At 54.8% G+C, this 26,035-nt stretch overlaps 9 protein-coding genes across 9 annotated transcripts; 2 read left to right on the top strand and 7 right to left on the bottom strand.

Annotated features, from left to right (window-relative positions):
• Positions 1-427: 427 nt before the first annotated feature.
• On the bottom strand, positions 428-1,228 carry NCS57_00390600 (Protein N-terminal and lysine N-methyltransferase EFM7; the record flags this gene model as incomplete). The annotated part of the gene is made up of 1 exon (XM_053053883.1): positions 428-1,228. The coding sequence occupies one exon, from the start codon at positions 1,226-1,228 to the stop codon at positions 428-430; it is 801 nt and encodes a 266-aa protein (XP_052916043.1).
• A 426-nt stretch (positions 1,229-1,654) lies between these two features.
• NCS57_00390700 (uncharacterized protein) lies at positions 1,655-2,670 on the bottom strand (the record flags this gene model as incomplete). Its single annotated transcript, XM_053053884.1, has 2 exons — positions 1,655-2,438; positions 2,495-2,670. The coding sequence occupies 2 exons, from the start codon at positions 2,668-2,670 to the stop codon at positions 1,655-1,657; spliced, it is 960 nt and encodes a 319-aa protein (XP_052916044.1).
• A 549-nt stretch (positions 2,671-3,219) lies between these two features.
• Positions 3,220-4,849, bottom strand: NCS57_00390800 (Copper-fist domain-containing protein; the record flags this gene model as incomplete). Its single annotated transcript, XM_053053885.1, has 2 exons — positions 3,220-4,732; positions 4,818-4,849. 2 exons carry the CDS (start codon positions 4,847-4,849, stop codon positions 3,220-3,222), a joined length of 1,545 nt encoding a protein of 514 aa, XP_052916045.1.
• Positions 4,850-7,771: 2,922 nt separating this feature from the next.
• On the bottom strand, positions 7,772-10,171 carry NCS57_00390900 (CID domain-containing protein; the record flags this gene model as incomplete). The annotated part of the gene is made up of 1 exon (XM_053053886.1): positions 7,772-10,171. The coding sequence occupies one exon, from the start codon at positions 10,169-10,171 to the stop codon at positions 7,772-7,774; it is 2,400 nt and encodes a 799-aa protein (XP_052916046.1).
• A 549-nt stretch (positions 10,172-10,720) lies between these two features.
• Positions 10,721-12,142, bottom strand: NCS57_00391000 (DAO domain-containing protein; the record flags this gene model as incomplete). Its single annotated transcript, XM_053053887.1, has 1 exon — positions 10,721-12,142. One exon carries the CDS (start codon positions 12,140-12,142, stop codon positions 10,721-10,723), a length of 1,422 nt encoding a protein of 473 aa, XP_052916047.1.
• Positions 12,143-13,176: 1,034 nt separating this feature from the next.
• NCS57_00391100 (uncharacterized protein) lies at positions 13,177-14,107 on the bottom strand (the record flags this gene model as incomplete). The annotated part of the gene is made up of 4 exons (XM_053053888.1): positions 13,177-13,193; positions 13,248-13,662; positions 13,718-13,805; positions 13,866-14,107. 4 exons carry the CDS (start codon positions 14,105-14,107, stop codon positions 13,177-13,179), a joined length of 762 nt encoding a protein of 253 aa, XP_052916048.1.
• Positions 14,108-18,193: 4,086 nt separating this feature from the next.
• On the bottom strand, positions 18,194-20,201 carry NCS57_00391200 (Electron transfer flavoprotein-ubiquinone oxidoreductase; the record flags this gene model as incomplete). The annotated part of the gene is made up of 2 exons (XM_053053889.1): positions 18,194-18,293; positions 18,403-20,201. The coding sequence occupies 2 exons, from the start codon at positions 20,199-20,201 to the stop codon at positions 18,194-18,196; spliced, it is 1,899 nt and encodes a 632-aa protein (XP_052916049.1).
• Positions 20,202-22,644: 2,443 nt separating this feature from the next.
• On the top strand, positions 22,645-23,149 carry NCS57_00391300 (uncharacterized protein; the record flags this gene model as incomplete). Its single annotated transcript, XM_053053890.1, has 2 exons — positions 22,645-22,948; positions 23,013-23,149. The coding sequence occupies 2 exons, from the start codon at positions 22,645-22,647 to the stop codon at positions 23,147-23,149; spliced, it is 441 nt and encodes a 146-aa protein (XP_052916050.1).
• A 744-nt stretch (positions 23,150-23,893) lies between these two features.
• Positions 23,894-25,596, top strand: NCS57_00391400 (uncharacterized protein; the record flags this gene model as incomplete). Its single annotated transcript, XM_053053891.1, has 4 exons — positions 23,894-24,202; positions 24,255-25,070; positions 25,125-25,450; positions 25,503-25,596. The coding sequence occupies 4 exons, from the start codon at positions 23,894-23,896 to the stop codon at positions 25,594-25,596; spliced, it is 1,545 nt and encodes a 514-aa protein (XP_052916051.1).
• Positions 25,597-26,035: the final 439 nt, after the last annotated feature.

The following is a 26,035-nucleotide window of genomic DNA, read 5'->3' on the forward strand; positions in this document are numbered from 1 at the left end:
CCAGAATGATGAGATCTGGGGTTTATCGGACGACGAGGACCCTTGCTGTGTCCGTGGGTATTTGCAGATGCGGTGTCGACTGTTTCTAAAGCTCGGGGACACGGCTTTTTTTGTGTTGTCTTGTGTATGCAAGAACCCATGGGATGTGGGGAAGACTACCGTCATATTCGCTCACGACTTGCTGCATCTCACTCGCCTGCCTCGCACACTGTAGAGCAGAGTGGAGGAGATAAGTGCTGTAACGTAGCAGCTGGGGAGACAGTAACCAACGGTTTGAATCGGTACAGACTTCAGTGTCGGATCTCAACTTTCAAGTTGCTAACCTAGATAGTCATCATCATCGTCGCTCATTATCAAAAGTGCCCGAGCTCAACCTCGTCACTCTAGTGGCCCATTGCTTGTTTCAACCTCGTCTGATTCTGACTCTTCAACTACACGCCTCGGCAGACCACTTGACAGCAAATCCCCTCACCGTCTTCTGCACCTCCAGGTCACCAGGGTCGTTCTCGAACAGCGGCTTATCCAGGCGGCGCTCGGCAATCTGCTCCACCTCAAAGCCCTGCTCACGCGCGATATCGAAGAAACGCTCATCGGCCTCCTTCTTCCACGGCCGGTATGATGTGAAAAAGACATAGGCAACGCTATCGCGCGAAACCCGCATTGTCTCTCGGATCGTCTTGATTAAAGCACCATGCTCGCTATGTCGAAAGAGAAGATCTGCCAGAATGAGAATGTCGAACCGTTCTTTGGGATCTTCTGGCTGGGTTGGGTTGAGGTGAGCGAGGAGAGGAAGGGGATCAGCGCCCCAGACGAACCCAACAGCATCGACAACATCGGCGATGTGTCCCTTGGGCTCGACCGTCTCGTCACACTCGTCGATATTCTTCTGCATGATCTTGATGATGTCCGGGTCCGGGAAATCAGTCACGACGACCTTGCGAGCGCCAAGGATGGCAGCAACGAGACTGGGCAAACCAGCAGCGGCTCCTAGCTCGAGGACCGTCTTGTTGCGGACGCGAGAAGGACCATCCTCAAAGAAGTCGGCGATCATCTTTGCACCGTTCCAGAGATGGTGAGCCTCTGTTGGGCTGGCACCGACGAGGTGCAGCGTTATGGGTTTGCCATTCTGCATTGTGAAAACCTGGGACGTAGGCGGCGGCGTAGGGGGGTAGTAGTCCTCGGGATCGTCCATGAGGCCGTCGAAGCCATAGTCTACCTCGTTGGCCATTGTGATGTGAGTTTCGACTGTATCCGAGTGATGAATGCCCAAGATGTGAGAGTGTAATGAGCCTTTTTGGCGGCGCGAGATAAGGCACAGGTGATGTGACTCGAGCGTTGCTAACTTTGCAACAACCGTTTATCGTCGATTCCTGCGTCTTCCAGCTCGAATCTGCCCAAGAAACCCCTGTATCATGGACTGAATATGAGTCTCTGCTTTGGTGTTTGATGTCGTGAAAGAGTTTTGACTAGAGTGGGCCGAATGTGCGCTCCCACAGTGCGTGCGCCATGAAAATGAAAAAATCCACCTCTTGTTCAGTCGACGCCAGATAATATCGATAATTCCAAACACCCACGATACCGCCCATAAAATATGTCATAAACCACCAAGCAACACCCCTATAATTCCACCTGAAAAATAGACGCATCTTCTCCCCTATCCAAAACGCTGCCGCGCCAACTCCTTGAGCATCCCAATCGTCCCCTCCTCCCTCTCCCTCCACGCCCTCCTCTTCTCCTCAATCTCCTCCCTCTTTGCGCGCTCAATCTCCTCCCTGCGAATCTCCCTCTCCGTCTTGCGCCGCTGCTCCCGCTGCTTGGCCTGCTTGTACTCCTCGAGCGAGTCCCCTCCCCCCATGAGCTCGCGCTCGCTGCTCGCCTCCATGGCCCCGGGGCTCTTGTCGCGGAACGACCGCATCTTTTCAGATACCGCTGCGCGCTTCTCGAGCATTCGCTCACGTGTGCCTGGCTCGGCGCGTGGGACGAGCTCGTCGAGGCGTTCGCGCTGGACGGCTCGGTCGGCTTTGCGTTCGGCGCGGAGATCTGCGATGGAGGCTTGCTTGTCTTCCTCTGCGAGTTCAGCGCGGAGGGAGAGGTCCTGCAGCGTGGGTATTCCCGGTCCAGATCGGCGCGTGGGATCCGATGTTGGGAGGGTAGGACCATAGTCGTCGTCGTCTTCGCTGTTATCGTCCCTTCCCTTGGCATTATCATCCACCCTCTCCTCTCTTTCGTCTCTTCTCGCAGTCGAGTGACTAGCGCGGGAAGTGCCCTGGTTCTGGGCAGTAATCCGAGCAAACATCTCAGGATCATACCAACCTTCAGCCAGCTCCCCACGATTCCACTTCCCGATGAAGCTCTTCCACCTCCCCCTGATCTCGCGCTCATCCATCTCTTCAATATCCTTCTGCTTCTGAAGATCAAGGTAGTCGGCAAACAGCGGCCTAAACGCGCCCAAATCTCCTTTGGACAGCTGCCTCGCGTCAAACGGGAGCGTCACCGGCGCGCGGCTCGCATGCTCTCGATGCCGATGCCTGGATGATGAGTGGTGGCCACTTGGCTCGGTCGAGTGTCTTTCATGGCGCGAGGACGATGTCTTTGCGCGCTTATGAGCTGGTGACCGAGAGCGCGAACGCGAGTCTCGGCTTCTCCTGTCTCGTCTGTCGCGAGAGCCATGTTCGCGACGCGGCGACCTTTCGCGGATGCGACTCCGATGATCCATCCCAAGTCCTTTCCAGAATAACGGCGATGTTTTTTTTTTTTTTTTTTTCCTTTTGCACTCCCAGAGGTTGATGATACCTATATATGGGGCTCTTGAGAGTAATTCGTCAAGAGTTCAGAGTGTTGATAAAGAGGCTCTAAGTTCGTCAAGCACGAGATTTTGGAGTCTAGAACACGGCCGGCACAGTGCGCCCCGCTTTTCTTCAATTTGGCTTCATTCTCGCCATGAGAACTCAAGGGACAAACACCAAAGACAAGCTTGAAGGGGAGTTTCTGAATATTTGCTCTTCTCTTCTCTCCTGTCCTTTTTAGTCGCTCAGCGACATTCTTTCTTCGTCATCCCAAAAGTCTAGGGGTATCATTGAATCACGGGCTTCCAAACCAATAGCTCCTATAACATCCATCTTCATTCTCCTTCGTCTTTGTGCAAATTTCCCTTTCTCCCAGAAAATACGGGTCGTATATCCTTTATTTCGATGGCCCAGATCAATATAGGCGCCGCTCCTATGCTTCAGCAACCCCTTCTGCCACCACCTCGGAATTGTTATGTATCACACAGCCAAGGCACTGGCAATCATCTCCACAAGGGCAGCTCGCTTGCTCGCCGGCACACGAGTCTCCAAACGGATAACTGACGAAAAAGAAGTCGTTGGCCGACAGAGCCTGTTCCTCGCTGACCCCTGAAGCCGCCTCGGATGGCGTTTGTGGTGCAACTGGCGATACCGTTCCTTCAGCAGGTCCGACAGCAGGCACCGTTGGTGCACCCGAACCGTTCGTTGTCGGCATCTCAGCATTTCCGTGTCCGTTAACATGAGTATAGCCGGCGCTGCTGTGGGTCTGTGCTCGTTGAGGATCTTCCATCATGCTCTGCCACGCAGATCGAACGTAGTTCTGGGTTGCTTCGTTGTATGGGTGGGCCGCACATCCGATACACTGGCAAGATGCGCCACAACTGCACTGGTGAGAAGTGCCCGCGGCCGAATGAGGCGTTCCTGGAGGAGGGTATGGCATGCCGTAGGGAGACGGCATACCACCTTGACCCGCAAATGTCATCGATGCCATGACCTGCCTCCACTGCTCGGGTTGTAAAGGCTGCAAGTAGGAGCCGTACTGTGGGGGGTAGGTGAATACTGTAGGTTGGGGATAATAGGCATACATGCCGTTCGGCATCATAATAGGCGTCGGTGGGAAAGGTGACATGACCATGCCATTCGGCGTTGAAACGTCGGATGTGGGCACCGTGTCTGACTTTTGGTCCGGTTTAGGAGAGTTGATGCTGGACGAACAACAACTCTTGGGTTTCGTCTTGGTCGGAGGACTCGGCATCGAAGGAAGTGTGCTAGGGACAGCAGAATCATCATCAGCGTTACCACCGCCGCAACACGAACCGCCCTTGGCCACAGGTTCCCTCGTTTCTTCCGGTATATGTGGAGTCGCCATGGAAACGCCATGGGAAGCCAGGACCGGTTTAGAGCCATCCGCGCTCATCATGGGAGGCGGCATATGTGGTTGAAACATGGGATACATGACCGGCCCAAATGGGCTTTCCGCCGGCGTCATACCCATGGCTCCATAGGGAGACATCTCGGGAAGGGGTGCAGCAGGCTTCTGAGATATGCCGTCATAGGCAGGCATGATATTGAGCATGCCAGGGTCCATCCTCTGGAGTGCAGCTGGGTCAACAGATGGTCGCCGACTGGAGACGCTGCTCCTAGAGCTCGTCTTCTGCACTCGGTAACTTGAACTTGTTGTCTTGCTGGAAGGACTTTGAGATGTCGATTCGCTTGCTGAGTCGCCATTCTCGGGCTTCCCAGTGGGAGATTCGGCGCTTTTGTTGGAGCCGCAGCGACACGGCTGCTTCTTGGGGATGGCGGCTGTGACTCTGCCACAGGAGCATGGGCGAGATGCCGGGTGAGGACAAGTACTCAGGGGACGGCCTGGTTTGCGAACAGGCACCATCAATCGCTCGTTCGCGTGAGTACATTTGGTCGAGCGATGGCCGCGGATGCAGGGCTCGCTGAAACAGTCAGTCAATTGCGCAGAGGTACGTTTACATGAACAGGGGCCAATCGAGGTATGTCGGGCAGTGCGAAGAGACTTACCAGGCCATCTTCTGGCCGTTGATGAGAGGCATGACGAGTTGGTGGTCGGGAGACCTGTGCAACGGGTGACGAGAGGTGGAGCAAGACGGTCGGCTTCGACTACTGTGACGGGCTCAGAGCCGCACCTCAAGGCCTAGGACAAGAGCGCAAATCCCGCCAGAATCGACATCAAGGCAGAAGGACACAAGGCGAGGCGTCGTCAATATCTCGGCGGTACTCGAGGGCGAGACGAGGGGGTTCGGGAGCTTGCGCGACGAGCGAGGGACAGCGGGAGACCGGGACTCGAGTTCTGCGGCGGATGGGTGAGTCGTAGCGGCAGGAGCGACGAGGGTCGGGAATCGAAGCAACGAGGCAATTCAAGGAGCGCAAGCGCAGAGAATTGAAAGAGAACCGAGCAAATGATAGAACCAGGGGGTCTAAAGGGGAAATCTCTCTTTTTTTGCCTCCCTTTCAAGATGTCGGTTGTTGGATGGAAGCGAAGCGGAAAGGTAAAGCAGCAGGTGCGATCCAGACCCACGACCGAGTCTCCAGGGACCCAAGTCAGCAGCAACCTACCTACGCAGCCAGGCGCCGTCCGCGCGCGCGCCGTGAACGAGAGGGAAGGAACGACAAGCCTCCAAAAGTCCAAAGGGTTGCTGGCACAAGCCATTCACCCCCCCACTATGCGGGGGGCTACAGCAGCAAGCGCGCCCCAAGACTCGCCTAAACCCAGCTAGGCACTTGGCTCGCACATTCACCATCGCTCACACACACCTTCAGCGGCAGGGTCCTTAAAGTGTCTGCTTCCGTCTTTTCATGACCCGGGGGAAGGTCTCAGGGCCGAGTCATGATGGCCAAAGTGTCGTTATCGTCGTACGATGGAAACACTGTTTTCTTGACTCGGGGAATATTTCACCACACGACTGAGCGCTACGGAAACAACCTGGGGAGAATCCAGGCCTTCCAGTGGGAGATGGCTAAGCCATGGGGTGTCACAGCGCTCAGCTCGGCCCCGTCTCCCTCCAAGAAGGTGGCCCAACCTCCGGCCGCCGAGACGGAGGCGGTACGGCCGGGGCATCGGGATCGACCTCGGCCGGCCGGCGTGCTCTATCTCACCTCATCCTCAAGCACGGGCAGCGTCACGGGCAAGAAGGGGATCCAAAATCTCACATTAACCTCAGATAAAGACCAAAGCCATCTTTTTTCCTCGTCCCCTCGAGCCGTTGGCCTTGTTTTCTCGCTTCTCCTGCTTTCTCTCTCCTCTCCACTCATGGAACCGCACTTTCTCCAGCACAACCCGGCCGAGTGAGCAAGTTTCCATTGGCCGAACGCCGTGGGCGCATCAACACCACCACCCGCCATCCAAGGATGGATCCGAAGCAGCTCCTCCTCCACTACTAGAGCCTCCCCAAACAGTACCGATTGCTCCTCTTGCTTTCCTCATCCATGTCTTCTCGATGGTATTCGCCTCCATGGTTGGCTTGGCTAATTCCACGAGTAGAAATTTCCGTGCCCAACGACAAAGAGAGAGGCACGGTCCGCGGGCTAGTTCAGGCTTGATCAAGTACGATGAGATCCACTAGATCCGTGGGACGCCTTGTCCGTCCCGTGCAACTTCGCCAACGCTGGATGGACCAACGGCGTTGCTTCCTCTTGTAAGCACGGCTCTCCGAGATGTGCAATGCTTGCCTGCCTGTGCTCTCCCATCTCCGTCACATTTCCTCTTCCATCCCATCCATGTCAGTCTCCCGTAAGATCCCAGTGCATGTCATCTCATCCCATCCCATCCATGCCTCCGGCTGCTTTGACTGCCGATCTACTGCATATCACATGTCTCAATAGACCTGCTTCCTCCGGCATAGCCTCGTCTCTCAGGTAGGTGGCAACGGAATCACAGGATATGTCTTTGCTCGAGGAATAATGAAGCATTGTTCTGTGAAGAAGCCCTGTCGAGATATCCGTGGAGACACCACGCCATGTGCACTAAGCTTTATCAGCCACTGGGAACTATTACCTCGTTGGGTCATAGAACCCGCCACATAGAACCATGTCTATCGTGCTATCCACTGTTGCAACTGGGCACAGTTACTGCATGTAACAAGCGTATCGTGAACAGTTATGCCCTTTCAACAAGCTTACACGAGCTGCCTGAACTTCTCGAATTGGTGCGATAAGAGAGAACATCTTCCCTTCAAGTCCACAATCCCCTTGCAAACCTTTTCCCCAGCTGCTTCTGACGTCAAGCGCCAACCAAGTTAAGCTCTAAAACCACTCGGCCTCGCTAAGGGCTCAGACCGTTGAATTGCGCCATCTCACGATGGCATCAACCAGCCCAGACATTATTGGTCAATAGACGAACGCCGTCTTGGGGTCGAAAGACTATGATAGGATATACGGGCGTTTCATTTTCCCATCCGAAAAATCGGTGTCTTGTCTTTTTGTAGGAGGTCATCTCCATCTTCCTCCTCACTCGAGTCTTCAAGGGCAGGACGGGTGATCTACCAAGTTTTGGCCAAACACGACCGAACCGAAAGCAGAAATAACAAAAAGAGAGATTCATAGGTGGGCGGTTTTTTTAGGTGGCGCCTGGTCAGAGGTGGATTTAGGTATGCGGAATGAAGAGAGAGTTTGTAGGAGCGGAATTGAAGAAGAGACCACTTGACCAGGACGCACGCTGAGCACGAGCATGTGCTTTTAAGGTGGGAGGGAAAGGAGTAACTTTACTTATAAATCTCTCAACTGAGCCTATGAAATCCCAAAAAGAGTGGTTTTTAGGTTTGCGGAGAAGAAGAGAGAGTTTATAGGAGCGGAAGTAAGGAAGAGTTAACCACTCGACTAGGACGCTAGCACTCGTGTGTGCTTTTAGGGTGGGAGAGAAAGGTGTAACCTTGGTTATATATTAATACCAACTCGCAAGTCTCATGTTGACACCTTCTCAGGATGTCTCTCGTCGGTAGCATCATCCCCCTCATCCTTCAAGAGGCCTTGTCCGAGTCGTCCGAGTCCGCAAACATATCCACGGCCCTCATCCGCTTCCTGGTCGGCCCTCCAACGCGCGGTGGCTCTTCTTTGGGCTTTGGTTCCTCGACAGCAAGCGGTGCTGGCGGAGGTGCTGTTCCCCCAGCCTCATCCTCCTCCATCGGCTCCCCTATCACGTCGTCCTCCTCAATAGGTTCGCCTTCAATGTCGTCCTCGTTGATGGGCTCCCCATCAATGTCGTCCTCTTGGATCGGTTCTCCCTCGACGTCATCCTCTTCTACTGGCTCTCCAGCAACGTCGTCGTCGTCGATTGGCTCACCGGGAACATCTACCTCCTCGGCAGAAATGGGCAATGCTCGTTCCTTTTCGCCTTGCTGGGCCTCCACTGCTTTCCACTTGCCCTTCTTCTCCTCCTCGGTGTCATCCTTGTCAACGACGCTCAATGATGGAGGGTTCTCAAAACTGCGCACAAACAACTCCTGGCTTTCCGCAGGGAACACGCACCAGCCTTCCCAGAGATTGAGGACCAGGCTGATGCTTCGCTTCCACTTCTCGGCGCGGAGGCGACCCCATTTGAGCCGTTCAGCCATGAGTCCCAGCGTCTCAAAGATCTTGCGGTCTTTAAGAGCCGTCTCGAAAAGTTGCCGGAACCGCCAGGCGTGACGTACCCCGCTTGTTGAGGAAGACGACAAGATATCACTAACGACATACAAGCCCACCAGGCTGGCAGCGCTAATGTCGGGACCCTCATTACTGGGCGTCTCTTCAGAACCTGTGGCTTGCTGTGTCTCTTTAGTATCAGGCTTCTTGTCCGGATTTGCCCCTGTCAAGGCGAAAGGCTTCTCGACGTTGGACACGATCAGGTCCACAACCTCATCAACTCCGCGGCTGGCATGCGTTATCGCAAATGTCGTCACTCTTGCGACGTCGCCCTTTCTCAATCTGCCTATTGTTGTCGGTAATCGCGCGAGAAGGTGAGTGAGCTTGGCCTTCTCAAGTGGGTTGAGAAATGTGTTCTCCGACTCCCCCTCAGGGTTTTCTCGCTTGTTCTCGTCATCAAAGTCCTCTTCGTCTGATGAGTTGTACTCCGAGTCAGAAACAAACTCGTCAAGTTTCGTCGCGTACTCGTAACTCAGGTTCTTCTCCGGGGCCTTCCATGCGTGGGCACCATCGAAGAGAGGCACATATCTCGCCTTTTTTTGCGACTGCTGAGATCCTGTGATGACTTCCCATAACCTCCACCGATACCAGATACCTCCCTGACTCCTGGCATCCCAAATCCATGCCCACTTCTCCTCCCGCTGAACCTCGGGTCGTGACATTAGCAGCGCCTCATACTCCGGTCCGTGCTCGAGGACCCCCTCTATGACCTTGCTTATCAGCTGAATGGTTCTCACGTCCTGCGGTGGCTTCACCGGAACGTGTAAAAGGTTGGCCCGGTTCACACCCGCTCCAGGAGCGCCGTATGATGTAGGAGGCGCAAAGCCCCGGTGGAAGCCATGTTGCGCCGGTGCGCTGTGTGGCCCTGAAGCCTGTTCCACAGGTTTCGCACCGAACGGTTGTGAGGCAGAAGATGATGATCCAAGAGTGGGTATGGTAGCTGAGGTTGCCACGGCTGAAGAGAGATGGCGATGAAGCGAGAGGTAGTATCCGTAGCCCAGGTAGCGGTTTTGCAAGGTATTGACGGCGGCATCGATTTCGTTCGCGGGTGTGTCCTGTGATAAAGTCACGATAGAGACAGTATGTTTCCGCTCCGAGCTCCCAGACCCAGCCGGGGGCACAATCTTAACATGCTCAACCGTCAGGTTCTCCGGGATGAGCGCCTTGATCATCGCTGGTGAGGTTCCAGGTGGCATACTGGACAGTCGTAGTGTAGGCTTCGCAACGGCTCTCTCTTCCGCCCGATTCGTCGCGTCGCCCATGTCTTCATCGTCGCTCGTGTTAAAGGCCCTCGATGCGGATAGCGTGCCGCTTCCAGGGCCAGGACCTTCCTCGTAGCCCAAGATCCCCTTCTCCCGCGGCGCCCGCGCAAAATCCTGGAACGATCGCTTCTTTCCAAACGAAGATGGAGGCGGGCCTAGGCTCCCCGGTCCGCTCTTCAACCCTGACGTCCCAAAATGTCGCCTTCCAGCGCCAGATCCGGGAGGAGGCGGCCCTCCAAAGCCAGGTCGCGGGCGCGAGGGCCCCGAAGAGCTGTGGGAACCGTGGCCATCGTAATCGTCATCGCGATCGAAGCTCTTTACAAATTCATCGTATACGGCGGCGGTTTCGGCTGCCTCTCGTTGTCGCTTGGCTTCGGCCTCGGCTTTCTGTCTCTCGAAGGCGGACTGCTTGGCTGGTTTCTGGAGCTTGGCCTCCAGGTCGGGGAACTCGGATAAGCCTTTTCCGGCAGACATTATTGATCCCGCGACGCGTATCTCTGGGTTAGTTCATCGTTTGGGTTCAAGGGTGTATAATCGGCGTAAGATGAGAAAAGCCCAAAGCCCCAAGCTCATGCGCCCAAACTGTCGCGATTGCGGCGTCTCAAGTAGCTAGTTGTTGCATAAACCCCGATACAGTCATATTGGTCTGGATCAAGCTCGATGCTCACCCTACACCGCGGATCGAAAACAATAAATGAGACACCTGAACAATGAGGAGGTTGATTAATCCTTCACAAGTATTGCAACTAGATTCAGATAAGATACATCAAAATTTCAAGTCGATGTATCAATGAGAAAATTAATGTAGGTACTTTAGACCTCTTGTGTCTCCCAGCTCTTTCGACTTCATAGCTGTGTTGAGGAGAGGATAGGCAGACGCCTGTGTACTGGTGTCTAGTCTTTTTTTGTGCATGCACCCCATCATGACATGACTGTCCAGCAATACAACAAGTTTATTCTTGACTATTAACGCTTCATCTGTACACTATCCAATCTAAATGATCTAGGCCATCTAATGTTCTATCATAGCTTAGCCTTTGGCTCTCCAATCGGAGCCCGCCCCTTGGCCAGCTCGTCGCACAAGACAAGGGGGCGACCACCTCGACTACCGTCCTCGGTGATCAGACCCTTATAAACACCGTCCGTCTCCCTTCCCACGCCATCGTTCTCGATCTCCCTCCATCGCCACTTGTCTCCGAGCTTTCCGCCCTGACCCTGCAGGACGTCCACGATCTTGTCGCCCAGGTTGGGCAGGAACTTGAATCCGTGTCCGCTGTCGCCCGTCGCCACGAAGAGACCCTTCCAGCCTGGGTGGTAGTCGATGAGCCACTCGCCGTCGCGTGTATCCGAGTACCAGCAGATGCGAGCCTCCTTCCATGGCCTGTTCTCCAGACCACGGACGGGGGTCAGATCCTTCAGCGCTCGGCGAAGATCTCGGTCGGCCTCGGCAGGCAGAGGGTTCGAAGCGTCGTTGCGGGCGGTATATGGCTGCGATGCGATAAAGGGCTCTCGCTTATCCGTGGGCGACGGAGGCAGAGCCTTGGTGATCTTGACGGGGTTGATGTATCCAAAGGTATGGCGGGCGATCTTGAGGACCTGGTTCCGCGGTGGGATCACGAATAGACCAGTGCTCAGGTTCAACACCACCGGGTAGTTGTCCAAGGCCTTCTGTTCCTCCGCTGTGATGTCCATGTACACGACGGCATGCCCAGTGGCTTCCGTCCTGCCTCGCAGATCGACGAGGGAGCCGGACCAGGCGCCGGCAGCCACCATCACCACCTCGGCATTGAGAACCCTCGAATCGCTAAGCTTGGCGCCGACAACCCGGTCGCCCTCTGTCACAAGCTCTGTCACTTTGCCGTCAACGAACTGGATCCGTCCAGTGGCATTGGCTCTCTTGTACAGCCACTGCATGCCCTTTCCGGCATCGGCCCAACCAGAGTTACCGTTGAGGTAGCCCCAATCGCCGGGATAACCGTCTGTTCCGAGCTTCTCCTGCAAGGCCTTTGTGCTCTCCAGTCTCTCGATCTTATCAGTGGGCAGACCCGTGGCTTGGGCGATGGACTCGACGTTCTTCCAGCTCTCCTTGGTATAGTCCATGCCGGACTTCTTGAGGTTAAAGTCCTTGGGCGGGTGGCTTGCGCAGAGGACAAAGCCCGACTCGGAATATCTTCCCTGCCCACCGACCTCGTCGTCACCCTGCTGTCGCCATTGTTCCTGGGCCTCGGCGGCAAGCGCGGCGTAGTGAGGGTCTGAGTAGTCGGCTCGCACGATGCGAGAAGAGTCTACACTGGCAGCATCCTCCGGAGGGAATTGGCCTGCGCAGTCGTCCACAACGGTGATGGAGGTGTTTGAGTAGAAGGGACGCTGGGTGAGGGCATAGGCGGTGCCGAGGCCGAAGACGCCAGAGCCGACGATAAGGATGGAGGAGGGAGCGCGGGCCATTGCGACGGACGAGGGCGATCTACGTGTCAATGGGAAGACGACAAGCTTTCTCTAGAAGTCTAGAAGAACAATCCCTTATTATCTACGTGGACGTTCCCGAGGAGGCGGTCGAAGTGTGCCGATAAAAGGCGAAGACTTTTCCTGTTCCCACCTCCCGATCACGGCGGTGGCCGACGGGGAGGCGTGAGCATGGCGCTAGAACCGCTCAATATCTGCGGCTGGGCGAAGTTAGCTCTGCCGAGGATCGGGACTAGACCCCGGGGGCTGGCCGGCATGACCATCAAAGATAGGGGATTGGCTGGGCACGTGAGCTGGGGATCACGCACACGATGTTTTCTCTTGGAGGACACACACAAAACACAAGGCACACACATTTTGGTAAGACACACATCACATCACATCACCAAGCACGTTCATTCATTGGGAGAGAACTCGGGTTTGATTCCTATCTGAATACAGAACAGAGCTGCTCGCACTCTTCAGGCTTTGCCTCGAAGTCTTGTTCAGTCCATCTTGGTCTGCGACTTGATGGATATCTCAGCCAACGACCAAGGTCGCCAGCTTTGCTCTCCTTGTGTTTCACGCGTCCTGTCACCAGGTCGCTTTCTTTCTTCAGCCTCTTCAGGCTCGCTCCAGCAGCGCTTCACGACTTTGCTGCCTCCTCCCCTCCACTCAGCGTGTCCCTTTGATAATTAATGGCGCTCAAGTCATCTGAGCGCATGCGCCGCAGGACCGGCGCGAGCAATCTATGATGTGTCGCGGGATGAGTAGTCTTATCTTTTTCCCCTTGAACCGGAATCCCTCGCAAAAATGCCCTTTCCGGCCTTCCTCGCCAACGCCGATGCAATGCAGGAAAACAATTCAAAAATGATACAAACGCAACTCGACCGCTCTGCTCGGTTGTCGAAACCAAGCAGAGCGGCGAGCAATGAAAAAAGCAATCGTGGTATCGTGACGGGTTGTCTATCATACACGTCGGTAATGTGGTATAGTGGTGATCCGAGACTGTGACATCTCGAAGGGTGGATGTTGCTTTAGACCTTGCGGAAATCTATAGTGAAAGAGTCAGCGAATGTCTGGTCGAAGAGTAAAACATGGCACGAACCTTGCAACACAGGATAGATCATCTCGAAGGCCTGGTAGATCTCCTCTCGGACCTTGGCGCCTGTCAAGACGATCTTGCCGCTGACGAAGATGAGCAGCACAATCTTGGGCTTAATCATACGGTAGATAAGACCAGGGAACAACTCGGGCTCGTAAGAACTGAAGTTGTGATGGCGCGAAGCCAGACCCTCGAGACGGATGGGGAACTTGATGTCGCAGGAGCCGACAATGTTCTGGATCTTGAAGTCGGTGAACTTGGCGTTGAAGCCGAGCTTCTGGATAATACGGGCGTATTTCCGCGACGCAAGCTTCGAGTCATCTTCCGACTTGGCACCGGTGACGACCATCTTGCCAGAAGCAAAGATCAGGGCCGTGGTCTTGGGCTCGCGGATTCGCATGATGACAGCAGCGAAACGCTGGCCAAGGTTAGCGACATGTCGCAACACAATGCAAACACAGAACCTATTGTACCTTAGGGTTGTACTCTGCATTTCGCGCATGCAGGGCGATGGTCTTGAGGTCAAGGCGGCAGTCAAGGTTGACAGTGGCCACGATGTTCCTTGAAGTTTGCGAGATAAGCCTCACTGAGCAGGAAAAGGTCACTCAGGAGGATACATACTGAAGAGTGGGAGTGATTCCACTAGGTCCTTGAGTGGCAGCAGGCGTAGCGGCAGGCGTCGCGGGAGTCACCCCGTTGCCATTTGCCGCCTGCTGGCCGTTGGGAGCAGGGAGCTGAGCTGCATTCCCGTTGCCAGCGGGTGGTGTCAACTCGTTGGTTGCCCCGGGGAACGACAACGACCCAGGCGCAGTGAAGGCCTTGGCTTGCGCCGCGTTCGAGGGGTGTGTCTGGATGCCTTCCATGATTGGAGTCGGTATCGAGAGAGGTGTCAACGGTTCGTAAAAATCGCTGAACAGATCTGACAGACAGTCCAGTTAGCATCGCACGCCGAAATGAGCAAAAAACAGGCGCGCTACCCACAGAGGTAGAGCGGTGCGCGATGTGGTTGTAGGCGAACACGAGAGCGATCGCCAGAATGATGAAGGAGAGAAGTTTGAAAATGGGAGAAGAAACGGGGTATTTATAGGTGGGGTAGGGGGCGGTGCAGTGAGTCAGAGGGGCAACCTACCAATCGGCGCGGGAGAGAAACAAGTGAATGTGTCCCCTACAAGAAAGCTGTCCAAGCGACTATGATTGTCCTCAAAAAGCGCCGAAGGCAGAGGATCAATGCAGAACGATATGGAAGGTGATGGAGTGAAGTCGGTTGACTTTTTTGACGTGTGGTGATGTGCTCGTGAGAGTAACCAACCAACAACCAGGACTCAAGAAGACCGAGCAAGGACTTCTTTCACTTCACAGCAACTTCTTTTTATTGTTGTCTACAACAGCGCAAACCGATTCGGCGACGTCGACGGTGGCGGCGGGGGATCGCTTTCTTCCGGTCTTGGTCGGGATCAACGAAATCGATTGCGCGCAAGGAGCGATGGAGGGCAAGGAACGTGTTCCAGTTCTTTTTGCCTGGTCGCAGATGTGGGTGTCGGCACCAGGTCCTTTTTCTTCCCAAACTAGAGAGCGATCACGTCTGCCGAAGGGCGAGGACGCGACGGTGAGATAACGTAAAGAAGAGAGAAATAGGGACAAGGGAGTGAGCCTTGACTTGATGACGGTCAAAGGCTGAGATGGACAAGTGTAAAAAATGTCCGATGACTTTTTGGTGGTGGTGTGGTGTGTGGGGTGTGACGTCGTGGGGTAGCAGGTATTAGGTAGAGGAGAGCCGAACGTAAGTGGTAGGTACGTAAGGCCGTCGGTCGGGACTTCCGCGCAGGTCTTTCGAAACAGGCGGGCGAGGGGAGGCCCGGCTTCTTATAATTTTGGTCAAAGGCCGCTCAGGCAGGACACCCCAGGCAACAACGCTACCTGTGGCGTCGCCGCTGGCAGGCTTGGCAGACGCTAGCGCACGCGCTAAAGTCAATGCGGCCAATCAAACGCTATCGCGACGCTGATTTTATCTCCTTTTTTCCCACCCACGCACCCCAGTCTGAGCATTGAGCCCCTGAAGTGACGCTGTAACACACTCAGAGTCGAGGTACCTAGGACCTCAAGAGGCGAGCCTCGGTTCTTCTCCATCGCATCGCATCCAATCCTGTCCATGGATCCCATCCCTGCTGCGCGCTCGAACTTGAAGTGCTGCAGGCTCAGATGCACAGTGAAGGAGAGCCCCAAGAGGCCTGCGATCGCCACTGCCAGGGGGTCCCACTGCCCAATCCATGGTGGCCAGTGCCCGTTGAACAGCGAGATCACAAGCAACCTGGGAGCAAACAGTCCAGCCGTGGTCAGCCATTCTCCTACTGTCCTCGTCATCTCTCCCCCCCTGGACTTTCTTCTGTCCCTCCCGTCCCTCTCTCTCCCCTCCTCTTCTTTCCCAACCAACTTACTTACCGCCAACCCTCGCACCAATCTGCACGTTGGGCACAGAGGGCGAGACGACCTCGACGACGCAGCAAAACAAGAGACGGACGACAGCGCGACGGAAGCGATAAAGGACGATGACCGAGCAGCGATGAGACGAGACGACAAAAACGAACGAGAATAAGAACCGGACATCGGCAACGACTCGTGACGGACGAAAACGACGATAAGCAACGACAGGAGCGATCACGACGGCGGAAAAGGCGGGCACGGCGGGCGGGCACCAAGACCACAGCGGCGAAAAAGCCTGACTTGACCTGGCTTGGCCTGGACTGGCTTGACTCGTCTCGGACTTTGGGACGGGCAGCACGCAATCCGGCCGCCAGAGAAAGCGTCACAGCGCTTATCCATGGAGCCTCAATGCCCTGTGGGCCACGGGGACGGGCTGGAAATTATGGACCAGGGCCTGACCGACGGACCATGGTTGGTTGCTTTTTGGCTTTTTTTCACTCACTCATCTCAGGCTTTCTTGGGCTCGCCCCTCTCATGCTGTCGCTCCTTGCGCTGGCGCCCACCCAGAGTCGCCCCCGTTGCCCCAATCGCGTACCCCCGTCGTCGGAGCGCGCACCCACTCTTTTCAAGTTCCAGCCACCCTCGGCCCTGTCAAACCCTTTCATCGCCCCCCGTGGGACTCTCTTTTCCATCCAACCACCCACCGACTGTCGCCAACCACCAACAGGACACCGACACCCTGAAACACGCTCTGCCCCCTTTGCTGATATTTCTCAGTCCTAGTCCCCCCTTGGACGCGTCGTCGTTCTCGTTCAGTTCACAAAAGTCGTTGCGTTGCGCCCGCGTGAGTGAGTGCTTGCTTGCTTTCTGCGACGTTCGTCTCGCAAACGTCTCATGTCAGGTCACGCCATGAGAAAGCAACAGACAGACGGCTCGGCGCATCACTTCATCTAATCTGCGCTGGATGCGCAAGGCGCTCGGCCATACCGCGCAGAGTTTTCCCTGCTCAGGCGGGAACCAGCAGGCTGTGGGTTTTTTCCATTTTTTCGTGCCCTTGGTGCCCTTGTGGCCCCAGCCGCCGGCCGACTTTGTGAGTCATTCAACTGCAACCAACCAGAGACGGGCTGGCATGAGTCCTGTCGCGACACCAGGGAGGCTGGTTCTGTGCGGCCCTTGACTGGCTGTTTGCATCACGTACCCAGTACAAGGGCCTCGTGAGTGACTGTCAGCAAGCTTTGCACCAGGCTCCGTGATGTTGATGCCTTCTCTCGTCTTGCTCATGTGTTCTGGTTTTTTATTATCTCCTTCACCGCAAGAGAAGCCGTGCGGCGACTTGCATCCTCCGTACAGGCGATGGGGTCGAGGCTCCAGCAGCTATGTGAATGTTGGGCCAGGCTGCATTGAGGCCACGTTTCCCTCGGGGTGACCAGACGCCCGAGTGGTGACGCGAAAATTTCGATTGTCCAAGGATCGCCCAGTACCGTTACCTCTTACGAGAACGCGTCCGTGATGGGGGGGTTGCTGACAGAAGTACCTCACTAACAATTTCTGGATTTTGCGACCTTGGGCCTGTGCCCACCTTTGTTTGGATCTCCACCCGTCTCCGCTCAACGCCCTGGCCTGGTTTTATCAAGCAAAGATCCCTTGCGAACCAGCCTCACTTGAAATTCCCCAGGGTTTCTACCAGGGTCGCCCTGTCGTGCTAGCTTATTCTCCCATTGCAATCTTGATGGATCCCCAAACGACTCCGCACACGAGGGAAAAGGTTGATCAAGAGGATGACCTCTGGGGCCCAGTCCTCGCTTGGGAAAAACTTGTCCGGCCCTTGGCATCCATCCGGAGGTCCACTGTTGTTGAAGCTCTTCACGAACTCCCTGGGCATGCTTGCTGACGGCCTCGTCAAGCACGAACCGAATGCGACTGTGCAGAACAAGCTCTTCTTCCCTTGCTCACCTGCAACACTAGCCGTCGCACAAGCAAACAGGCACAAGCAAGACGCTCGAGGCAGCCAGCAGCGCTGTTGCTGTTGGCCGTGGAATGTCGCCGCGAATGCATCCATCTACTCAGCCTCGATATAGGTTTCTCTCTGATTCTGTGCCACGGCTGCCGCGCTCCCTCATGGGCAAGCAAGGGCCACCTCCCATGGCTGCTCTCCACATGTTCGAGGTTCTAGATCTCAAACCATCTCCATCTGCTCGCATTGAGCGCCAGAATCCATGCGGCTCCGACACCTTATTTTTTGCCTGCCGGCTAAAAGGAACTCATCAACAACATGGGAGGTGCCGCATGTCACTTGTTGCCGCATGTCAATCACGTCCAGTCCATTCTCGAAAGTTCTCTTCATGTCTGAGATCATGTTGTTGTTTTTCGCCGACTCCGATGCCCAACCAAATCAGATTCCCCCTCCTCTGGCTCTGGCCATATTTACCTCTCATCCTCACGCGCCGAGTATGCATCCAGGTATACAAAATCAGGTATCATACACAAAGTAAAGAAACAAAAACAGAACATCAGGGCTTGTTCGGCCCTTAGGTCATATAGTACTTGGGACCCTCGCCTCCCTGCGGCACCTGCCAGTTGATGTCTTGGTTAGGAGCCTTGATGTCGCACGTCTTGCAGTGAATACAACTGTTGCAGAGATGTTAGCAATGAGGTCGTCATGATGATGCGCGTTCTCTCCCCCATGTCTTAGGAAGAAGAGTGAGGCTTCAAGGGGGCGGTGGGGAGTTTGACTCACTTTTGGGCATTGATCTGGAACCGCACGCCGTGAGGCTTGGACTCATCCTCGACGTACTCGTAGACGCCGGCCGGGCAGAAGCGGTTCTCGACGCCCTTGAAGGGCGGGTATGTCTCTTCGGTGTGGGCGTCCCAGTCCTTGACCTGCAGATGGACAGGCTGATCCTCTTCGTGGTTCGTACCAGTGCGGGAGACGCTCGTGAGGATGTCAAAGGTGATCTTGCCATCGGGCTTCTCGTACTCGATCTTGGGGAACTTGTCGGCGGGTTGGGTGGCGGCGTGGTCGGGAGTCTTGTGCTTGAGGGTCCAGGGGACACGGCCCTTCAAGAGGTAGGCCTCGAGGCCGGAGTACATGACGCCGCCGTAGAGGCCGAGCGGGGTGTGGAATGACGGTCGCATGTTGCGCACCTCCTTGAGCTCCTTCCAGATGGACGACTTTCGCAGGTTGTTCTCGTAGTCATACAGGAAGACTGTGCCATCATCCTTCTGCTCACTGAGGGCTGTCCAGGCGGCCTCGGCGGCGAGCATACCAGACTTCATGGCGTTGTGAGTGCCCTTGACCTTGGGGACGTTGACGAAGCCAGCTGAGTCTCCGATGAGAGCACCACCGGGGAAAGCGACCTTGGGAATGGACTGGAAACCACCCTCGATGAGGGCACGCGCACCGTATGAGATACACTTGCCGCCCTCGAGGACATTGCGGAAGAGGGGGTGGAGCTTGAGCTTCTGGAACTCCTGATAGGGCGAAAGCCAAGGGTTCTGGTAGTCGAGCGATACGACAAGACCCAGCTGGACGAGGTTATCACCAAAATGATACATGAAGGACCCTCCGTACACATCCTTGGACAGAGGGTAACCCATTGAGTGCACGACCAGACCCTTTTCGAACTTGGCCGGGTCAATCTCCCAGACCTCCTTGATACCCAGGCCGTAGGTCTGGTGCTGGCTGTCTCGGCGCAAGTCAAACTTGTTAATGACCTGCTTGCTCAAGCTGCCGTGGCAACCCTCGCCAAACATTGTGACTCTGGCGTGGAACTCCATACCACGCTCAAACGTCTCCTTGGGCTTACCGTCACGGCCAATACCAAGGTCGTTGGTAGCAACACCCTTGACAGCACCGCCGGGGCCATAGACGACCTCAGAGGCAGCAAAGCCCGGGTAGACCTCGACGCCGACCTCCTCGGCGCGCTCGCCCAACCACTTGACAAATTGGTTCAAGCTGACAATGTAGTTTCCGTGGTTGCTCATCTGCGGAGGTGCGGGGATAGGGATCGCGGCCGTCTTGGTGAGGAAGCGCATGCGGTCGTTGCCGGCCGGGGTCGCATGCTCGAAGCGGTTGGGGTTGTCCTCGTCGAGCCAGTCGGGGATAAGCTCGTTGATAGCGGTAGGCTGGATCACGGCGCCGGAGAGGATGTGAGCACCGATATCACCGGCCTTTTCGAGTACAAGGACACGGAAGTCCTCGTTACCGGCCTCGTTGGCGAGCTGCTTGAGGCGGATGGCAGCGCTGAGCCCCGCGGGGCCGGCACCAACGATACAGACGTCGACCTCGTCGGCCTCACGCTCGATGCTCGCGGGGTCAAAGTCTTCGTCGGAATCACGGAGGCGAGAGGTAGTACTAAAGGTCCGGGATGCCATTGGCACCCTCATGACGGGCCATGCGGTGGTACTCCTCCTCGAGAGGCAGGATCTGGCCGTCGCGGGACAGATGCTGGACCTTGCGGGCCGCCATTGGGAACGTGAGAGCACCCGCGAGCTGCGCTGGACGCAGCGCGATACAGGTCTGGGAGCCGCCGACATGATGGAGGGAGACTGAGAGGTATTGAAGACGCTGCCTGCGGGGGAGGAGAGGGATGGAGGGAAGCTTTTCAAGTCCTGAGGGGCAACCGGCGAGTCGAGCAGCTTTTCGCCGTTTTCCCTTGTGCCCTGCCCTGCCAGCCCAGCTGCGAGAGCAAAAAGACCCGGTAGTGGGGAACGTGCCGGTGCCGGGGGTGTGTGATGCCGGTCTCTGGTTGCTGGCGCTGGTGGGAATTGACCATTAAGTGACTGGCAATTGGCTCGTCGGTGGGTGTCTGGTTAGCAGAGGGGACGAGGGGACTCGCTCGAGTCTTGGGTGAGTTGCGTCACTTGGTCACGACGGGAGTATCTCTCCAACGCTCTACTCTACAGATAACAGGATCCCGGTGGGATTTGCCTGTTCAGGCAAGATATTTATCCGCCTGCTCAGCATTATCCCCATGCCTGGGGCAGGAGACGCGGGATTCTTGCATCTGAGGGCGTCCTCGTCGGCGCTCGGGATTTCATAGCCGAAGAGGGACGAGGTTAGGACCTACAAGAGACCGGAACCGAGGACGCAATGTCCCATGCCATGGGCTCCAGCGGCACCGGGTGACGAGCTAGAGCTCGGCTCCGGAGGGAGGTAGAGGCCAGGTATTGGCCAGGTACTTGATTACAAGAATGGGGGTGGACGCTGACTTTCACGTTTCAATCTGGGGTAAAGTTGAACCGCTAGCATGTGGAAATGTCATCATCCATTGAGGCACGTGCTTGGACGCATCTCTCGAGACACCTAACGTGAGGCTTCACTTGGTGCAAGACGATGCATTTCTCTTGGAGTTTCTGCTCTCTTTGTGACAATAAAGCGTGAAATTGTCAATTCAATGTTCCATCGACCAGGATGATGCTCTAGTACTTACGTCAATACTATACCCCCCAAGCTCTCCCCCTCGGGATCCTTGTGCTCTTTGGCCGATGCTCAGACTCGGCTTCTTCCGGCTTCTCACCGCGGCTTTGGCTACCGGCGCATTGCTTCGGCCCAAATAGCCTATTTCCCCGACTCTTGCCTTGCAATGCCTTGCGACGGTTAAACAGCAAAAACGTCAAAGAATAAAGCCACGGCTTCTTGGATCTGCATGCCACAACGTGTGCGGTGATGGTGACAGCGACCGGGAGGGGCTGGCCGATTCTGCGCGTCCCTGGCAGGTGGTTTGATCCGTGAGGGTGTGGGAGATCTGTGCTTTGAGGAGTGGCTTGATGTGGTGCGAGATCCTGGTCGGGATTCACTAACCGATAAGGATGCTATTGACATCTATTCGCGACCTCAAACTCTCATATCTGGGACATGAAAGGCTATTGGATTATTTGAATATTTCCTATGGAACTTGTCTCTCGACTGCTAATTGCTCTCTTGTAATACAGTATCTCAACGTACCAAGCTGTATAAGTCAGCGCCGGATAACCACGGGCAGCTGCGGTTCTCACCGTCTCTTAGACGTCGTATGTCTCGTCGAGCCACTTCAACGTTTGTGCATGGTAGAATCCACAGATGGGGGAAATTTGAAGAATTCGGGCTTATGGCGGTGATTTGGGTTATCGAATGATGTGGTCTTGCATCTGCGAGATATCAAACCTCGTGTTAATCAAGTCGCCGGCTGGTCACTTTGGGGCTGGGGGTGTAGCTGATGTGTAGCCTTCACACCACATCAACAACGCATCTGAGGCATATTATCACGGTAGAAATGGCCGAGCCTCGATTAGTATCCATACGCATTTGACCATATATTTATCATATCGTATACATTACGGTGGGCGTGATTACACACCTCCAAAAACGATGTAGGAATTGGCCTTCAGCTACCCTACACACAAAAGTATATGCCAGGGGTCAACGTCATACGCAGACACTTATCCATGTCCTTGCACACAAGAAACATGGTCAAAGCTCGCTCCATATCCCGGCATTGTGTATCGGTTGGCTCTGAAGTTTGACTGGCGAATATTTCCCTACCTTATCGACACTGAAAATACAGGGCACGGACGGCTTGTAAAGACGCAGGAAATGAGTCCAAGATTCAGAGCCTGGACACCTACTCAACATGTACCAGATGAAGGATCATGCTCTCGGAATATGACGCCTGAACCCGTCCCAAATTCACAAAAATCGATATATGGAGGCGTGAACGAGGGCCTAATTAGTGACGGGCAAAGCAATCACCGTGGTCATGTGAATCACTGAACACCAATGGTTTGCCTGAAGGATCCCGCGTGAATAAGATATACCAATTCACTTGTATGCTCCAATGAATGTGATAATTTTGGTAGTATAAATCTATCTGCTAGATATCAAACCAACCGGATACATCTCTCATTGGACATCCCCAAGTTGGACACCACGACTAGGCCACTGCCCTCATCCCAGCAACCCTCCCCCATCGTCCAGCCAACTTCTACCATCTCATCCAGAATGAACACAACCAACAACGGCATTGACATCATCGGGGACTGTGTGAGGCTGATCAACGAGGCCCTTCCGATCATGTCCATGACTCATGTCGGTTACCCGTATGTCGAGGTGCCCGCATGTGGCCGCGCCATCCTCGTACGCGATGATATGCCCCATGTCTGCCTCTTTGCCTCCAGCTTGACGCAAGGCACTGTGTACGTCAATATGAACCTGCCGGGGATTCAACGGACCCTCAAGGAACTGGCCGAAAGCGGAGCTCCCTGGACCGAGTTTCAGGCAGTCAGATACGAGTTTGTGACGATAGGTATGATACTCATCTGGTTTTGCTGACCTGAGTCGGTTGTGATCAGGCGCTGACTGTTGCTCAGAGCCCAACTCAACCATTGTCCAGTCGGCTCTTCCTGTATCGACTATCCCCATGCCGACCATTCCCGACTCGATCACTTTCCTCAACGACGTTTCGGTCAGTGACAGTTTGGCGCAAGGATTTCCCGAACAAAAGTAAAGGATGTATAGAACGACGATGAACGATAGACATAGACGTGGGAGGCGGCATAGAGAGATAGACTATAGACGGCCCTGACAATAATACTCTTTTGGTGTCTTGCAGCACTAACACGGGATTGGTCACAGACTTGGACCCTCCCTAATTTGATCTATTCGCGATCTAACCATTGGACTCCTGGGCTGTCTAGTCTCCCCTGGGCAATGTTGATCTCCAAGATGTGGCCACAAAAGGCAATTTCGTAGGGCTGTCGGAGATGAACCTAAAAATATCCCGAGGGACGTGCCGAGGTTGAGCTTCTCTGAATGGACCCGTGGATCTGTTAACCTTCTTTACCCCAGGAGTGGAAAGCAACAGCTAATGATTTGAGAATTACTTGTAGGGGTCAAAGATGGAGCAGACATTTCTGCTCAGACGGAGTGACCTGGTTACAAGACTGAACCACTGTAATACGCGAAACAACAAGAAAGCTGTCGAGAACCAGAAATCACGGACAAACTGCTGCAAAGAAGGATCCGGCAGATCTGCCCCTGAACCAACAGGAGACCCGGCTCCCGTTTCCCCAGATTAAGTGCCAGGGGTCAGCACCCGCTATTGGCCACAGCTCACATCCCCAAACCGCCCATCATGGATCTGAGATCCATGCTTTTCCCCTTTCGCTGACTTCACTCAGCAGAAACATCCACCTCACAATGCTTCCGGGGTAATAATTGACCGTCAGCAGATGACGACTCCATTGTCGCCATGCCTAGACCCGTCTCTCTTCTGCTGCTGGCCGCCGTAGCCGTCTCGGCTGGTTGTCCCAACTATGAGCAGTACGCCCGTCAAGGCCATGAGCCCTCGTCTGGGGGCCGCTTTCATTTTCCATTTCAGCGTCCGAGTCAGGAGTGTCGGACTTACTCTGTCCCCGCCGTTGAGCATCTCATCTACGAGGAGATGACGGAGCTCATCACCGATCCGGATCTCTTTCACCTGTTCCAGAATACGTGGCCTAACACGGTCGATACTACGATCAAATGGCGGGGTGTCGCGGCTGATAACCCGGACGAGGAGGTTAGTCGCTATATCAATTAGTCTTTCTTGAATGTGCTGACACAATGTATAGCTGGCCTTCATCACGACCGGCGATATCAATGCCATGTGGCTCCGCGACAGCGCCAACCAGCTCCAATCCTACAAGTCCATCCTCTCCCCTGCCAAGCCCCCCAAGGACGAGAACGACATCGCCTCCCTCTTCCGCGGCGCAATCAACCTCCAGGCCAGGTACATTCGCAACGCGCCCTTCTGCAACGCCTTCCACCCTCCGCCCGAGGCCAAGCTCCGCCGCGCGAAGCGATCGCTCGAAGCCCGCGACACCGTCAACCCCAAGTACGATGGGGAGGTTGTGTTTGAGTGCAAGTATGAGCTCGACTCGCTTGCTGCTTTTCTTCAGATGTCATGGGACTACTACGAAAAGACGGACGATGGTGCGTTCTTTGGAAAGTTTGGTTGGGTAGAGGCCGTCAAGAAGCTGCTTAAAGTTGCTGAGCACATGCAAGAGGGCACCTACGACAAGGACGGTAGAGTTCAGGACTCAGTCTACAAGTGGCTACGCAACTCGGACAGCGCATCCGAGACCGTGTCCAACCACGGCCGCGGCGCACCCGTCAAAGGCCACATCGGTCTTGTGCGCAGCTTCTTCCGGCCGTCAGACGACGCGTGCATCTATCAATATTTTATCCCCGCCAACATGATGTTTGCACGGTACCTCGCCTCGTGCGCAAAGATCATGTCACCCCTGGATCAGGAGGTGGCTCAGCAGATGGAGGAGCTTGCTGGAGGAATCGAGGTTGGTATTAACGAGTATGGCATTGTAAAGCACCCCAAGTTTGGTGAGATGTATGCCTATGAGGTGGACGGCTTTGGATCTTATAACCTCATGGTATATCACACATACAATCCTAAACTAGTAGAGGATATGCTAACCGGTACTTAGGACGACGCGAACTTGCCCTCTCTGCTGAGTATTCCACATATTGGCTACAAGCCCGCCTCGCCACATCTCTATAACAACACACGCGCCTTTGTCCTTAGTTCATCTAACCCATACTACGCGAGGGGTCCTATCCTCAACGCCACAGGCGGACCGCATCTCGGCCCGGGCATGGCGTGGCCAATGGGTCTCATCGTCCAGCTCATGACGAGCGACGACGACGACGAGATTGTCAATGGTATCTGGCAGTTGATGAACTCGACGGCTGGGCTCGGCCTGATCCACGAGACGGTCAACAGCTACGATGAGAACCAATGGACGAGATCATGGTGAGCTTGTTAAGATGCTATTGGTTACTGTCGAGCTAACATTTGTGAATAGGTTCTCATGGGCGAATGGGCTGTTTGGACAGATGATTTTGGATCTCTGGAGACGGAAACCGATGCTGGTAGCTAGGAACTACCAGGAGTTATAACACGACTTACACCATATATATACGGCCGAATTAATGATTATTCTTTAATACAAAAATGCAACCTGTTCATGTGACAATATCTGATATGATGTCTATTTCTTTGTTTTTGTCTCTGCTCACTTCTCTCGGATGGTTTCTGCAAGTTCATCAGGGAACCGTCAAGTTACACTCTTTCTGGTAAAATCGAGGTTACTGATGAGATACGGCAGCGTGACCTGATCTGATGTGAAGTAATGGAATAACTTATAGACCGTTAACATTATATCCCTTACCACTCTGGCTCTACTACTCGCCCTTGACTCAGCAGCGAAACACACAGCGGAAAGTCATCAACACAGATAATTGCGGAAATTACTTCCATTCCTATGTATTCTAAGATGCTCGGTCCTGAATTCATTCGCCCCCATCCATGTACATCCCAGTCGCTAATGCAAATCAT

Source organism: Fusarium keratoplasticum, chromosome 3 (assembly GCF_025433545.1).
Source record: "Fusarium keratoplasticum isolate Fu6.1 chromosome 3, whole genome shotgun sequence".
Classification (NCBI taxonomy): Eukaryota; Fungi; Ascomycota; class Sordariomycetes; order Hypocreales; family Nectriaceae; genus Fusarium; species Fusarium keratoplasticum.